Genomic DNA, 17289 nt, shown 5'->3' with positions numbered 1-17289 from the left:
ACTGTTGGCTCAATATTATTGGTCAGCTGAAGTTGGCGAACACTTTCAGTACACGATCACACAGTAAACATTTGGCTCCAAAGACCACCAGCTCACCCAGAGATGACGCATGAAAACCATCATTTATTACAAAAACTTTCTAAAGCATAATTTATTGTTTTAATTTCCTCACAGATAAAGACCATCTGAGGTAAAAAGCTATGTGTTTTTAAAGCCAGACTAAATTAAGGGTTTTAATAAAACCTTTCTCCAAGCTTTGCCAGAGCGAGCCAGAAGAAGGTTTCTTAGTGTTGGTGATAAGTGATGAGAGTCTTTGAAAAATACTTTTTAATGCAAAGACAAGGACTCAGCTGCTCATAACAGTTTGGTTTGGTTTAAATCCTCAAGATCCTCTTTGACTTCTGTCTTGTAATGAATCAATGATGGTCTAAAATCACAGCTCTCCCCTGTTCATTTAATTCAGAATGATCTTAGCTTAGTGTTGAAATGGTGATGAATGCTTGTGAGACAAATATTACTTTATTGCATTTCACCCCCAAAAAGTTTGTTTGAGTGTTCACTGCTCCAGTCCTGCCTGCTGCCTCTGTTACACACACTACATAAAAACTTTATGCTGCTCAAACTCACAATAGTGTGATTTCTTTACGTGAGTTTGAAGTAAATGATCAGTTGTGTCTACATCATTAGATATCCTCATGCTGGACAGGCAGTGCTCTTGTGTTGCAACAGCTGCTTTTCCAATATTAACTATTGCACAGAGTCTGGAACAGAGATGAAAAAATCGATTCATTGACAGAACTCTGGCACAATAATTACAGCTCTAATGTTTCATTTATTATGTTTGTTGCATCATAACAATGCTTATCAACATTATCACAGTATCAAAACAAATAGGCCTGAGCTATAACAGAGAGGCGGAAGAACAAATATTATACACTATCCCTCATTCACTATATTATGATACAGGCAACTCCACTTCTGCTATGTATTAGAAAGAAATGCCACGGACCTTTTTATACAATGTGCCCTTCTTCCTTTCACTAGATACTGAACATGAGCCAGAAAAGACCACAAGCTCACCTGGAGATGTCTAAACATCCTCTGTCTTCTGGCAACTGTGAGGTTTACATCATTAATCTGGGATGTTTCCTTTGTCATATGAAATTAGAGAAATATTTTCCAATATGTTTTACTGTCTTCTTTGAGATGTATATAACATATGCATTGGACTGAGTTCACAGGGTAATCCATTCATTTTGATAATTATATTTTTCAATCCATCCATGAATTGGGCAAACACATGTATCTAATAAGACTTTCTTGACACCTTTAAATACTGTCTTCAACTGTTGCCTGATTAGGTTTATGTTTTTTTATACGTAACGGAACAATGTGAAACAAAAGCATAAATATAAAAAGTTGACACGAGCTCAACTTTAATTTGTAGTGTAAGTGTACACTGGCAATGGGTTCGTAATATATCAACTTGTTAAATCATTCTAATAAAACCTTCCCTGTTACAATCAGTAATTGGTGGATAAAACACAGATACAGACTCAGAGTGTAGAGTAAATATTGCAGGAAAAAGTGCAATGAGGATAGTAAGAGGTTGAGGAGGAGCAGCGGAGGCTGATAGTAGCAGGACAGGCTGATAAGAGTGAGATTGTGGCTGGTGGAACAGCTCGGGGTTTAAAAAAATAAAAAAAAATAAAAATAAAAATATACCGTGGCTTACTGGGTTAAGAGGGTTGTCTGGTAACGCAGGGTCAACGGTTCGGTCCTTGACTGGGACGTATCACGTGTCCCTGAGCAAGACACTGAACCCCTAACGGCTCCCCGGTCGCCTGTCATTGGCAGCCCACTGCTCCCTATATACAGGGATGGGTCAAATGCAGAGACAAATTTCCCCTTCCGGGATCAATATAGTATAATAAAATTTAAAAAATAAATAAATAAATGAATTATGGTAGTTGAAGTAGGCAGGGCAGTGCGAAGGAAATTATTGTGGCGACACAGGGAAACAGGGTAAGGTCAGGTACATCAAACATCAAGAAGAAATAACACTGATTGCACAAATCAGAGCGGCCATGAGCCATGCTCTGGTTGCAACAACGATCTGGCACAAGATGCGTAACGAGCCGGGGTTTAAAGGAGAGGTCACGACCCTATTGCTGGCAGGTGCTCAGGTGAACAGGGATCCAGGTTCACAGCAGGACAAGGAACAACACACACAAACACAGAGAGACCAACAGGGGACACGGCAGGAGAGGGACAGAGAAACACAAGAAAACCATACTGAGGGACTCCCCAAGATCAGAATGATACTAAACAAGTATTCTATTCCATCAAAGGTCTTCTCAGCATCAAGTGATATGATAAGACCTTGTGCTTTATGAATGTTTGTATGTTGAAGGCAACTCAACCTTATTTTATATGCTTAGGAGAGGATGTCTGCTCTGTTGGTGTGATATCAGTGGTCAAATGCACTTGGTCAACACTTTCAGTTGTACACAACTTACTATCTGAACATAAGACAACAAAAACACATTAAAAATGATTATCATCAAGCAATCCATACTAATCATTGATAGAGTTATATGACAAAGTACCCCGTGACGTGAGTCATAGTTAGTTCAATATATAGTTCAATATATTCTCGCCATATCCAATTATATATTGATATCCAATCATCACAGCCATTTATTATCAGAATCAATGTGACATCCTGACAAGGAACCAAATAACTGACTAATTGACATTAAGGCTGGTCTAGATTCATGAGGACAGTAATAAACAGTAAGACATCTGCATTAAGGTCAGTTTTTCATAGAATAGATCTTATTCGGGTTCCTGCTGTGGCTCCTAATGGATTCAGTAAGCAGTTCAATAACTAGCATGAAAATCAGAAGGGATCCAGCGTCTCACTGACGGGTTGATCTCCCCAACAAGAACTGTGATGATCATATATTTTCTGATCTGGACGTCACAGGGGCATTAGAATTGTAACATACAGTACATTTATGCACAAGGACCAGATGCACTGTGTTTAGTGTTTGTAGCGAAACGCTAATTAACACCTGTCCACAAATGCCATTAACGAGTACGCTGGCCTTGGGTTGATAAAACATCACCTTAATCCAGCTAATAAAACCCTCCCCAAGACCATCAGTACTACTGATCAAAGAGCTTCTCAGCATCAAGTGAAATGATCAGACCTTGCGCTTTATACATTTATCTAATAGACTGGATGGAAAAACAAATGCACTTGGTCAACACTTTCCCTTGTACACAACTACACAGTATCTGAACACAAGCCAAAGAAAGGCAACAAGCTCATCCAGAGGTGTCACATAAAAATGACAATTTATTAATTTCAGTCAAATGTTTACATAGTAAAACGCTGCTTTAGAAAAGACATGTGGCTTCAGCTGTCAGAAGGTTGAGGGGACACGAGGGGAGACGTATTGCTTTGTGACTGACCAATTTTTCATTTACAACCAATAAATAATAACATACCAAACATGGGCATATATTGACACATCAACAATATTACAATAGTACAAAGCCTTCAATGTGTCCTATCTTCCATTATGAACTTTGTGTCTTTCGTTTTAACCTGCAAACAGGTTTTAAACAACATTGCTTTAACACACTAAATACACCTTCCTGTTGGTTTCCTGTCCGCTACAGCATTTAACACCAGAGGAAAGAGAAGAGCGTCATCTCACCCACTTGCTCTTCTGCTGCTCTCAAGTGGCCACAAAACAGAACTACAAGTACTTTTACATTCCAGCTTCAAACCACAAACTTGTCTTCTCAAGAATGAACTGACACATTGTTGATCCTCATATTAAGTTGTGTCATCTCAAAATAGAATACACAGAATGTATGAATATTACTCTTATAATCTTGGATGGTTTGTCTAATACTGTGAACAAAAATAACTCTTGAGAAGCAAAGATCTCAACACTAACATGTATAGCTGCAAAACACATTTACCGTACAATAAACTGACTTCTATAGTCTTCAGAATTTACACTCATTTCATGTAAATTACTTAGATGGCTCAAGTAAGTTATCAGCATGGGTTGCCTTAACCGGGTCCTTAAAACTGGCTACATTTCAATTCAGGGAAGTATTGGTGACAAGAGATAAGAGTCTGTTTTAAGTGTTTTAATGCAGAGACAAGGACACAGCTGCTCATCAGATGGTTGTTTAAAATTGGGTCTTTATCACAACTCTACAGTCTATATGCTGCAGGGTCATGTAACATTCACCTGTGAAGAGTGCATGTGTCCATATTTATTATTATTATCTATTGTAACAAAAACAAAGTCAAATGAGAAAGATGTGTGAGGAATGATTTGATAAAAAATGAATCTGGAATCCAAAATGAAAAGACAAGCAATAACTTGAATGATTTAGTTTGCTCTTTGGACAAAGTCCTTTTATTTTGGCACCTATCGCTTCAATGGAACACCACTAAATTACTACAGTGAGTTAGGTTTTTCATGGATCCAGTGAAATACACATTTTCTTGTGAAGAAATGCAGCGTAGATTTATGAGAGTCTGAGGTGCCGTCTTTACATGGAAGTTAGGTAAGAACTGACTGGACCTTAACAGTTATTGCTTTAAAATTGTAGTGGTTGGTGCTGCATAGAGAGTTGAAATATGTGGCTTTGTTTTTCAATTAGGAGATTATCAAACAGGTATGGAAATATTCTGTTTGATCAACCACAGGAGTTACATGTGTGAATATCCAACATCAAAATGAAGGTTAGTGAAACAAAGTCTACCCAAACACACAAGTGAACATTTGTATCTTTATTGTAGAGGCCAAAATGCATGTCAGCAGAGCAACAAGTGAACAGTGACCAGGTTCAATCAGACATATGTAACATCTCAGTTGCGAGATCCACAAACAGAGGGAAAAGTACGTGAACATGCTGCGTCGTTCCATTTCAGCCCTTTAGGATAGTTGGTCAGGACACAGTGTTCATTTCCTCTGCCGTTGTTTGGCATTCTTTTGCTCCAACAGACAAATTTGGCTGCAGACCCATCAGACCACAGCCATGTTCCTTCTTTGTGGATGTCACTGAGTCCGATCCAGGTCTGCCCCTCAGCAAGGTCAAAGTTCTTGATCAGAAATTTGACAAATTTCTGTTCCTCCAGACTGTGGATTGACACCAGGTTGGCTCCCTGTGACACACAGTGGATCTCTGCATCAACCCAGGTCATGTCTGTGGCGACGTACTTGTAGCAGCGGTTGTTGAAGCTGTACCAGAACATGGGACAGTTGCCATCCTGTAGCAGCGCTTGATGGTCATCAGAAGGCGACACAGCACCCAGAGCCAGAACAAACAAGAAGAGGAACAGCAGCATGTTGGTGTCTCGGTCACAGGAGCAGGATGAGGGTTGTTGTGTTGGAGTTGATTGAGACAGGCTGCTTTCTTATAGAGGCTTCAGAGAGGGTGTTTTCACTGTTGGCACAATATTATTAGTAGCTGAACTTGGCGAACAATTTGAGCAAACACATTATCTCAACATAAGCCAAAATACAACCAAAAGCTCACCTGGAGATGTCACATTAAAGCTATAATTAATATAAATAATTTCTCTAAGTTTTTGTTTTTAATTTCCTCAAGACCCCCTCCAACAGTCAGGGTTTAGGCAAGAAGAGTAGCAGGGGACAGACCCAAACGCAGAGAGACACGGGAGAAGAAGAATATTTGACTGATTTCTATAAACAAACGTCCAAAACAAAACTTGCAGAGCAGGAGAGTCCAAAAATGTGTAAGAATAAAAAAAAAAAATCAAGGAAAACAAGGAACAGGCAAAACACAAAACAGGATAAGATAATTAAAAAACAAAGAGGGATACATCCATGAAAAAACAGTGCAGACAAACCAGGGAACATACCATTAAATACCTCAGCAGAGCAGGTCACACAACAGATGAACCGACACTGACACAAGGGACACACAGGGTTTAAATACACTAGGGAGGTGCAGGTGATTAGACACAGGAGGATTCAATCAGGGGCGGGGCAGACAATCACTTTCTTTCTTTCTTTTTTGAGGTTTATTGGCGGTTGGCAAACAATGAATTGCTGCATTACCGCCACCAACCGGTATGGAGTGTGGATCAGGATGTCTAGTGCTTATTGAAAAATTTAAATTCAAAGAAAAGAAAAAAGAAAATATACGGTTGGATCTCGTGGATATATGCTGCAAAAAAACTCAAAAAGTGAGTGTCATCAAGTATTATTTAAATATCTTAGATTAATTAATATTACCAAGAAAATATGAGCCTGTTGTTTTATTTTAGTTTTTAGTTTTGTTTTCTTTTGTTATGCTTTGTTTTGTTTCATTTATTAATTTCAGTCAAATGTTGACATAGTGAAACGCTGCTTTAGAAAAGACATGTGGCTTCAGCTGTCAGAGGGTTGAGGGGACACGAGGGGAGACGTATTGCTTTGTGACTGACCAATTATTCATTTACAACTGATAAATAACAACATACCAAACATGGGCATATATGTACACATCAACAATATTACAATAGTACAAAGCCTTCAATGTGTCCTATCTTGCATTGTGAACTTTGTGTCTTTTGTTTTAACATGCAAACAGGTTTTAAACAACATTGCTTTAACACACTAAATACCAGTGATGTATAGTAACGAAGTAGAAATACTTCGTTACTATACTTAAGTCGTTTTTTTGGATATCTGTACTTTACTTTACTATAAATAGTAAAGTAAAGTACTGTTCTGTTGACTTTTACTTTTACTTCACTACATTTTGCAAAGAAAACTGATACTTTTACTCCGATACATTTCCCCTGAAACCTTCGTTACTCGCTACAAAATCAAATCTATCTTTAGAAACAAAATGAATCATGAGACCAGCGTCGGGGACTGTGGTGGAACACAGACTGCAAGCAAGCAGGTTTGGCGAATCAGTGGTCCTAGCTTGCAAGTTAAATCATTGGTTAATCACGTTAATGCGCAAAACAAGTGCTCTCAAAGCCGCGGTGTTTTGCTTCCCAGTGATGCTCAGGATGCTAGCTAGCTAGCGACTACATGAGTAGAATTCCACTCTACGATGACTGATTTCCTGACGGAAGCAGAAATGGAAGCACCTGCTACTCCCGCAACGAACTACGGTGGTGACGAAGACCAACACCCGTGGATCGCTAGCGAGTTAGTGAGCTGAGGAAGTGTTGACAGTTGTGAGATTTTGTTGATTTGAGTCATCTTAGCTATAATCATTGCAGCACTAGTTGGCTAACGTTAGCTAACTTAACGTTAGCTAGCCACCACACCATAGGATTGACAGGAGCCGCGAGAGCGCAGCATTAGGGTTAGCATTATGGTTAGCATTAGGGGAATCCTTCCCAGCTGTGCGCAAGCTGTCTGTGAAGCTGAACACACCTCTACCTGCCTCAGCGGCCTGTGAAAGGCTATTTAGCATCACAGGACTAGTCTTCAGCCCAAGAAGAGCGAGACTGAATTCTCGCAATTTTGAAAACCAATTTCTTTTGAAGATGAACAGGACATGTTTCAGTTTCAAGTAATGACTGGGTTGTTACTTTAGTATTGATCATGTTTTGATATTTGAGTCATTTTGTGGATGATCAGATGGAGTCATGATGGTAGCAGTCGCCCAATTGCAGATTCAGCTTGAGCAAAACCTTTGCCTATTGTGTTCAAATCAGGCCCATAGGAGTTTACAAGGCAGGTGTCCTTTCTCACAACACTGACCTGATGCATCAAGTGGATATTTTTTGCTGAACACAATATTATGCATTTGCCCTCTACGTCCTCTAGTCGGAATGAGCATACTTATAAACACACTGTTACTACTCCTTCATGGTGTCATATTGCTTTTCAGAGAATTATGATGATAAGTTCATAGGAGATGCAAAAGTGTACTTATGTACAATATATTATGTTGAACATTGTTGCTCCTGGATGGATCACAGCCAACCCAATTATTGTCAACACAGCTCCATGTCCTTGGTCATGGTGCCACAGCACTTAAAAGAATAAACTTCATAATTCTCAAAATTCTGACCCTTTGATTTTTTATTAACAGCATTTACTTGTACTTTTACTTTCAATACTTAAGTACATTTAATATCAGAAAATTACTTTTGATACTTAAGTACAATAAATATCAGATACTTTAAGACTTTTACTCAAGTAGTATTCTAATAGGTGACTTTTACTTTTACTGGAGTCATTTTCCAGCAAGGTATCTTTACTTTTACTCAAGTATGGCTTTTGGGTACTTTATACACCACTGCTAAATACACCTTCCTGTTGGTTTCCTGTCCGCTACAGCATCTGACTCCAGAGGAAAGAGAAGAGCGACATCTCACCCACTTGCTCTTCTGCTGCTCTCAAGTGGCCACAAAACAGAACTACAAGTACTTTTACATTCCAGCTTCAAACCACAAACTTGTCTTCTCAAGAATGAACTGACACATTGTTGAACCTCATATTAAGTTGTGTCGTCTCAAAATAGAATACACAGAATGTATGAATATTACTCTTATAATCTTGGATGGTTTTGTCTAACACTATGAACAAAAATAACTCTTGAGAAGCAAAGATCTCAACACTAACATGTATAGCTGCAAAAAACATTTACCGTACAATAAACTGACTTATTTAGTCTTCAGAATTTACACTCATTTTAAATAAATTACTTAGATGGCTCAAGTAAGTTATCAGCATGGGTTGCCTTAACCGGGTCCTTAAAACTGGCTACATTTCATTTCATTTCATTTCAGGGAAGTATTGGTGACAAGAGATAAGAGTCTGTTTTAAGTGTTTTAATGCAGAGACGAGGACACAGCTGCTCAGAAGATGGTTGTTTAAAATGTGGTCTTTATCACAACTCTACAGTCTATATGCTGCAGGGTCATGTAACATTCGCCTCTGAAGAGTGCATGAGTATATTATTTATTATTATCTATTGTAACAAAAACAAAGTCCAATGAGAAAGATGTGTGAGGAGTGTTTTGATAAAAAATGAATCAGGAATCCAAAATGAAAATAAAGACAAGCAATAACTCGAAAGAAATTTAGTTTGCTCTTTGGACCAAGTCCTTTTATTTTGGCACCAAGCGTTTCATTGGAACACCACTAAATTACTCTTATTACTACAGTGAGTTAGGTTTTTCATGGATCCAGTGAAATAATACACATTTTCTTGTGAAGAAATGCAGCGTAGATTTATGAGAGTCTGAGGTGCCGTCATTAGATGACAGTTAGGCCAGAACTGACTGGACCTTAACAGTTATTCAGAAAGGTGTGGAAATATTTCGTTTGATCAACCACAGGAGTTACATGTGTGAATATACAACATTTATCAAAATGAAAGTTAGTGAAACAAAGTCTACACAAACACACATATAAGTGAAAATTTGTGTCTTTATTGTAGAGGCCAAAATGCATGTCAGCAGAGCAACAAGAGAGCAGTGACCAGGTTCAATCAGACATATGCAACATCTCAGTTGCGAGATGCACAAACAAAGGGAAAAGTATGTGAACATGTGCCGTCGTTCCATTTCAGCTCATTTGGAAAGTTGGTGACGACACAGTCTTCGTTTCCCTCGTAGTTGTCCGGCTGTCCATTGCTCCAATAGACAAATTTGACGGCAGACCCATCAGACCACATCCATGTTCCTTCTTTCTGAGTGTCGCTGAGTCCGATCCAGGTCCGCGCCTCAGCAGGGTCAAAGTTCTTGATCAGAGATTTGACAAAATTCTCTTCCTCCAGACTGTGGATTGACACCAGGTTGGCTCTCTCTGACACACAGTGGATCTCTGCATCAGCCCAGGCCATGCGTGTGGCAACGTACTTGTAGCAGCGGTTGTTGAAAATGTACCAGAACATGGGACAGTTGGCCCTCTGTAGAGTCAGTTGATGGACACACAGCACCCAGAGCCAGACCAAACAAGAAGAGGAACAGCAGCATGTTGGTGTCTCTCTGTCACAGGAGCAGGATGAGGGTTGTTGTGTTGGTTGGAGTTGATCTGCACCGTTGGATGAGATGGAGACAGGTGACAGGCTGCTTTCTTATAGAGGCTTCAGAGAGGGTGTTCTCACTGTTGGCTCAATATTATTGGTCAGCTGAAGTTGGCGAACACTTTCAGTACACGATCACACAGTAAACATTTGGCTCCAAAGACCACCAGCTCACCCAGAGATGACTCATGAATCCCGTAATTTATTCAAATACTCTCTAAAGTGTAATTTTATTGTTTTAATTTCCTCACAGATAAAGACCATCTGAGGTAAAAAGCTGTGTGTTTTTAAAGCCAGACTAAATTAAGGGTTTTAATAAAACCTTTCTCCAAGCTTTGCCAGAGCGAGCCAGAAGAAGGTTTCTTAGTGTTGGTGATAAGTGATGAGAGTCTTTGAAAAATACTTTTTAATGCAAAGACAAGGACTCAGCTGCTCATAACAGTTTGTTTTGGTTTAAATCCTCAAGATCCTCTTTGACTTCTGTCTTGTAATGAATCAATGATGGTCTAAAATCACGGCTCTCCCCTGTTCATTTAATTCAGAATGATCTTAGCTTAGTGTTGAAATGGTGATGAATGCTTGTGGGACAAATATTACTTTATTGCATTTTACCCCCCAAAGGTTTGTTTGAGTGTTCACTGCTCCAGTCCTGCCTGCTGCCTCTGTTACACACACACACTAAATAAAAACGTTCATTTAATTGTTGGAATGCTTAACAGCATTCCAACAATTAAATGAACGTGCGTCACCGTGATGTCACCGCTAGAGTGAAGAGCAGCTTGAGATTCTTGTGAAAAAAAGATTTGTGTTTTGCCACTGAGTCCACAATCTTCACTCTTCATGCATAATTTCTGGTTTTAAAAGTAGCTAATATTGTCCTTGTCGTAGACAAATGACTGTGGAATCCCACAGATTTCCACATTTGGCACAGAAGCCTGTAATTGAGAGGAAAACCAACTTTCTGGTCAATAGAGACCAATGTTAAATTTTGCTTCAAAAACATCTTCCACAGAACACAGTACCTCATTTCTAGATCGCCAGTTAAGCCACATTTTTTACACTACAGACACGATTTTTACAGGATCTGTTCTTCAACTCATCCTTCCTCTCATTTATTAATATCGGAGCAATAGGAGCTACGGTTATGGGAGTTTTGATGATTTGTTTGAGAGGTGTTTCCCTGTTTTATCTCCATGAAAAGGCTGGAGGCACACAGCTGTTCATGATTGAGCTCATTAGTGATGTTGATAAACACACAGACTCACAGACACACACATGCACTCCTCTCTCTCTATCTCTGTGTCTCTCTCTCTCTCTCTCTCTCTCTCTCTATCTCTGTCTCTCTCTCTCTCTCTCTCTCTCTCTCTCTCTCTCTTTCTCTCTCTCTCTCTCTCTGTGTCTCTCTCTCATACAGTCATTCAGGTTCTTAGAGATCTTTAGAGGAACCCCCCCCCACACACACACACCCCATTTTAAAATAAAAGCCCCACAGAATGAATTCTAACTGAAATGCTTATGATGAAGCCTGACATTTAATAACCTGTTTGTGTTTATCTAACATTATGAGTCCATCTCTTCTCCCCTTCTGCCTCCTCTCTCCCCCACCCTTTCAAAATAAAAGCCTCATGTATTAACTGTATTTAAACGCTAAGCTCAAAATTAGGCTTTTTTGTTGAAATAATGAATGCTCTTACTAATACTGCGACAACTACTACTACTGCTGCTGCTAATATTTCTAGTATCACTACTACTACTACTGCTACTACTACTACTTCTACTGCATCTTTTGCTGTTGCTACTATTACTACTACTACTACTGCTATTACTGATATCATCAATATTATTACTACCACTACTGCTATTACTACCACTACCAGTACTAATACTACTACAGCTATTAGTACGACTGCTACTAGTACTACTACTACTGCTACTTCAAAAACTGACTTTACTATTATTACTACTACTTCTTCTACTACTACTACTGTTATATTAAATACTACGACCACTACTACAGCTATTACTACGACTACTGATACTACTACTTCTACTACTTCTTCTTCTAATTACTAATACTTCGACTACAACTTCTACTGCTACTACAAATATCACTACTGCTACAACTAGTACTTATTCAAATGCTACTAATACTTCTACTGCTAATAATACTTCTACTACAACTACAACTTCTACTACTACTACAACAAATATCACTACCGCTGAAATTTATTGAAGCTACAGAAACCGTTCGAATATCAAAATGTTCAGCTCTTTCAGGAGAGGGGTGATATGACTTCATATTTGTAATCTTTCAACTTTTTGAATTATTAAGCTTTTTGCAATTTCTTTTAAATTGGATATCTATTTTCAGCAATGTTTTTGAGATTCATTTCAGCTTTCAGCATTCCAACGCATTTTCAGCAGGAAATGCATTTTCTAGTTCAGAATAATCTTAGCTTAGTGTTGAAATGGTGATGAATGCTTGTGAGACAAATATTACTTTATTGCACTTTACCCCCCAAAAAGCCTCAGTGGGACAATATTTAAAAATGCAACAGTTTGTTTGAGTGTTCACTGCTCCAGTCCTGCCTGCTGCCTCTGTTACACACACACTACATAAAAACTTTATGCTGCTCAAACTCACAATAGTGTGATTTTTTTACCTGAGTGTGAAGTAAATGATCAGTTGTGTCTACATCATTAGATATCCTCATGCTGGACAGGCAGTGCTCTTGTGTTGCAACAGCTGCTTTTCCAATATTAATTATTGCACAGAGTCTGGAACAGAGATGGAAATAACGATTCATTGACAGAACTCTGGCACAATAATTACAGCTCTAATGTTTCATTTATTATGTTTGTTGCATCATAACAATGCTTATCAACATTATCACAGTATCAAAACAAATAGGCCTGAGCTATAACAGAGAGGCGGAAGAACAAATATAATAGACTATCCCTCATTCACTATATCATGATACAGGCAACTTCACTTCTGCTATGTATTAGAAAGAAATGCCACGGACCTTTTTATACAATGTGCCCTTCTTCCTTTCACTAGATACTGAACATGAGCCAGAAAAGACCACAAGCTCACCTGGAGATGTCTAAACATCCTCTGTCTTCTGGCAACTGTGAGGTTTACATCATTAATCTGGGATGTTTCCTTTGGCATATGAAATTAGAGAAATATTTTCCAATATTTTTTACTGTCTTCTTTGAGATGTACATAACATATGCATTGGACTGAGTTCACAGGGTAATCCATTCATTTTTATAATTATATTTTTCAATCCATCCATGAATTGGGCAAACACATGTATCTAATAAGACTTTCTTGACACCTTTAAATACTGTCTTCAACTGTTGCCTGATTAGGTTCATGTTTTTTTTATGTAACAGAACAATGTGAAACAAAAACAAATATGAAAAGTTGACACCAGCTCAACTTTAATTAGTGTAAGTGTACACTGGCAATGGGTTAGTAATATATCAACTTGCTAATCATTCTAATAAAACCTTCCCTGTTACAATCAGTAATTGGTGGATAAAACACAGATACAGACTCAGAGTGTAGAGTAAATATTGCAGGGACAGAGTGCAATGAGGATAGTAAGAGGTTGAGGTCAGTAACGACACAAACAGAGAGAGACCAACAGGGGACACGGCAGGAGAAGGACAGAGAAACACAAGAAAACCATACTGAGAACCACTGTCCTACATGAGCGCAGAAAACATAATTTCCTGAATATAAGCTTCTGCATTTTCCAAATGCTCTAGCATTATTCAAATGTATTGTAAGCCTCGTACCGAACGGGTTAAGTGTTTTAATGCAGAGACAAGGACACAGCTGCTCATGAGATGGTTATTGTTTAAAATTGAGTCTTTATCACAACTCTAGTCTATATGCTGCAGGGTCATGTAACATTCACCTCTGAAGAGTGCATGTGTCTATATTATTTACAGTAAAATGTAGTATTATCTATTGTAACAAAGTCCAATGAGAAAGATGTGCGAGGAGTGTTCTGATAAATAAATGAATCTGGAATCTAAAACGAAAATAAAGAAGCCATAACACGAATGATTTAGTTTGCTCTTTGGACCAAGTCCTATTATTTTGACACCTAGAACTTCATTGGAAAACCTCTAAATTACTACAGTGAGTTAGATTTTTCATGGACCCAATGAAATACACATTTTCTTGTGAAGAAATGCAGCGTAGATTTATGAGAGTCTGATGTGCCGTCATTAGATGAGTTAGTAAGAACTTATTAAGCAATAACTTAATAGTTATTGCTTTAAAATAGTAGTTGGTGATGCATAGAGAGTTGAAATATGTGGCTTTGTTATTATAATGAGATTATCAAAAAGGTGTGGAAATATTCTCTTTGATCAACCACAGGAGTTACACGTGTGAATATACAACATCAAAATGAAGGTTAGTGAAACAAAGTCTACCAAAACACACAAGTGAACATTTGTGTCTTTATTGTAGAGGCCAAAATGCATGTCAGCAACAAGAGAGCAGTGACCAGGTTCAATCAGACATATGTAACATCTCAGTTGCGAGATGCACAAACAGAGGGAAAAGTATGTGAACATACTGAGTCGTTCCATTTCAGCCCTTTAGGATAGTTGGTGGCGACACAGTCTTCGTTTCCCTTGTAGTTGTCCGGCTGTCCATTGCTCCAATAGACAAAGCTGACAGCAGACCCATCAGACCACATCCATGCTCCTTCTTTCTGAGTGTCACTGAGTCCGATCCAGGTCCGCGCCTCAGCAAGGTCAAAGTTCTTGATCAGAAATTTGACAAAGTTCTGTTCCTCCAGACTGTGGATTGACACCAGGTTGGCTCCCTGTGACACACAGTGGATCTCTGCATCAGCCCAGGTCATGTCTGTGGCGACGTACTTGTAGCAGCGGTTGTTGAAGCTGTACCAGAACATGGGACAGTTGGCCCTCTGTAGAGTCATTCTATGGTCATCAGAAGGAGACACAGCACCCAGAGCCAGACCAAACAAGAAGAGGAACAGCAGCATGTTGGTGTCTCGGTCACAGGAGCAGGATGAGGGTTGTTGTGTTGGAGTTGATTGAGACAGGCTGCTTTCTTATAGAGGCTCCAGAGAGGGTGTTTTCACTGTTGGCACAATATTATTAGTAGCTGAACTTGGCGAACACTTTGAGCAAACACACATTATCTCAACATAAGCCGAAATACGACCAAAAGCTCACCTGGAGATGTCACATTAAAGCTATAATTAATATAAATCATTTCTCTAAGTTTTTGTTTTTAATTTCCTCAAGACCCCCTCCAACAGTCAGGGTTTAGGCAAGAAGAGTAGCAGGGGACGGACCCAAACGCAGAGAGACACGGAAGAAGAAGAATATTTGACTGATTTTAATTAAACAAAAATTGTCCAAAATAAAACTTGCAGAGCCCAAAAATGTTTAACAATAAAAAAAAAAATCCAAGGAAAACAAGGAACAGGCAAAACACAAAACAGGATAAGATAATTAAAAAACAAACAAGAGGGATACATCCATGAAAAAAACAGTGCAGATAGGAGCAAACCAGGGAACATACCATTAAATACCTCAGCAGAGCAGGTCACACAACAGATGAACCGACACTGACACAAGGGACACACAGGGTTTAAATACACTAGGGAGGTGCAGGTGATTAGACACAGGAGGATTCAATCAGGGGCGGGGCAGACAATCACTTTCTTTCTTTCTTTTTCGAGGTTTATTGGCGGTTGGCAAACAATGAATTGCTGCATTACCGCCACCAACCGGTATGGAGTGTGGATCAGGATGTCTAGTGCTGATTGAAAAATTAAAATTCAAAGAAAAGAAAAAAGAAAATATACGGTTGGATCTCGTGGATATATGCTGCAAAAGAACTCAAAAAGTGAGTGTCATCAAGTATTATTTAAATATCTTAGATTCATTAATATTACCAAGAAAATATGAGCCCGTCGTTTTTTTTTAGTTTTTAGTTTTTAGTTTAGTTTAGTTTTATTTATTAATTTCAGTCAAATGTTGACATAGTAAAACGCTGCTTTAGAAAAGACATGTGGCTTCAGCTGTCAGAAGGTTGAGGGGACACGAGGGGAGACGTATTGCTTTGAGACTGACCAATTATTCATTTACAACTGATAAATAATAACATACCAAACATGGGCATATATGTACACATCAACAATATTACAATAGTACAAAGCCTTCAATGTGTCCTATCTTGCATTGTGAACTTTGTGTTTTTTGTTTTAACATGCAAACAGGTTTTAAACAACATTGCTTTAAAAAAAATGTAACTTTGCAGTCGTGACTACGGCTGATAAAACACTAAATACACCTTCCTGTTGGTTTCCTGTCCGCTACAGCATTTAACACCAGAGGAAAGAGAAGAGCGTCATCTCACCCACTTGCTCTTCTGCTGCTCTCAAGTGGCCACAAAACAGAACTACAAGTACTTTTACATTCCAGCTTCAAACCACAAACTTGTCTTCTCAAGAATGAACTGACACATTGTTGACCCTCATATTAAGTTGTGTCATCTCAAAATAGAATACACAGAATGTATGAATATTACTCTTATAATATTGGATGGTTTGTCTAATACTGTGAACAAAAATAACTCTTGAGAAGCAAAGATCTCAACACTAACATGTACAGCTGCAAAACACATTTACCGTACAATAAACTGACTTCTTTAGTCTTCAGAATTTACACTCATTTCATATAAATTACTTAGATGGCTCAAGTAAGTTATCAGCATGGGTTGCCTTAACCGGGTCCTTAAAACTGGATACATTTAGATTCAGGGAAGTATTGGTGACAAGAGATAAGAGTCTGTTTTAAGTGTTTTAATGCAGAGACAAGGACACAGCTGCTCATGAGATGGTTATTGTTTAAAATTGGGTCTTTATCACAACTCTAGTCTATATGCTGCAGGGTCATGTAACATTCACCTCTGAAGAGTGAATGTGTCTACATTATTTATTATTATCTATTGTAACAAAAACAAAGTCAAATGAGAAAGATGTGTGAGGAATGATTTGATAAAAAATGAATCAGGAATCCAAAATGAAAACAAGAAAAACAAAGACAAGCAATAACTCGAAAGAAAGATTAAGTTCGCTCTTTGGACCAAGTCCTTTTATTTTGGCTCCTAGCGCTTCATTGGAAAACCACAGGAGTTACATGTGTTAATATCCAACATCAAAATGAAGGTTAGTGAAACAA

The 17289-nt window shown here is 38.5% G+C and overlaps 2 protein-coding genes and 1 pseudogene across 2 annotated transcripts; all 3 read right to left on the bottom strand.

Annotated features, from left to right (window-relative positions):
- Positions 1-4881: 4881 nt before the first annotated feature.
- On the bottom strand, positions 4882-6174 carry LOC142965433 (ladderlectin-like). The gene has a single exon (XM_076106362.1). The coding sequence runs from the start codon at positions 5381-5383 to the stop codon at positions 4904-4906; it is 480 nt and encodes a 159-aa protein (XP_075962477.1). The 5' UTR covers positions 5384-6174; the 3' UTR covers positions 4882-4903.
- Positions 6175-9522: 3348 nt separating this feature from the next.
- LOC142964902 (ladderlectin-like) lies at positions 9523-9991 on the bottom strand (annotated as a pseudogene).
- Positions 9992-14600: 4609 nt separating this feature from the next.
- Positions 14601-15080, bottom strand: LOC142965231 (ladderlectin-like). The gene has a single exon (XM_076106033.1). The coding sequence runs from the start codon at positions 15078-15080 to the stop codon at positions 14601-14603; it is 480 nt and encodes a 159-aa protein (XP_075962148.1).
- Between the last annotated feature and the right edge of the window lie 2209 nt (positions 15081-17289).

This window comes from Anarhichas minor, unplaced genomic scaffold, assembly GCF_050575085.1.
Source record: "Anarhichas minor isolate MPS153535 unplaced genomic scaffold, ASM5057508v1 ptg000033l, whole genome shotgun sequence".
NCBI lineage: Eukaryota > Metazoa > Chordata > Actinopteri > Perciformes > Anarhichadidae > Anarhichas > Anarhichas minor.
Note: the sequence above shows the minus strand (reverse complement) of the source record. Positions and strands in the feature narration are given on the sequence as shown.

Coding starts and splice junctions, on each gene's coding strand:
- LOC142965433 (XM_076106362.1), bottom strand. CDS start 5,383: ATGCTGCTGTTCCTCTTCTTGTTTGTTCTGGCTCTGGGTGCTGTGTCG.
- LOC142965231 (XM_076106033.1), bottom strand. CDS start 15,080: ATGCTGCTGTTCCTCTTCTTGTTTGGTCTGGCTCTGGGTGCTGTGTCT.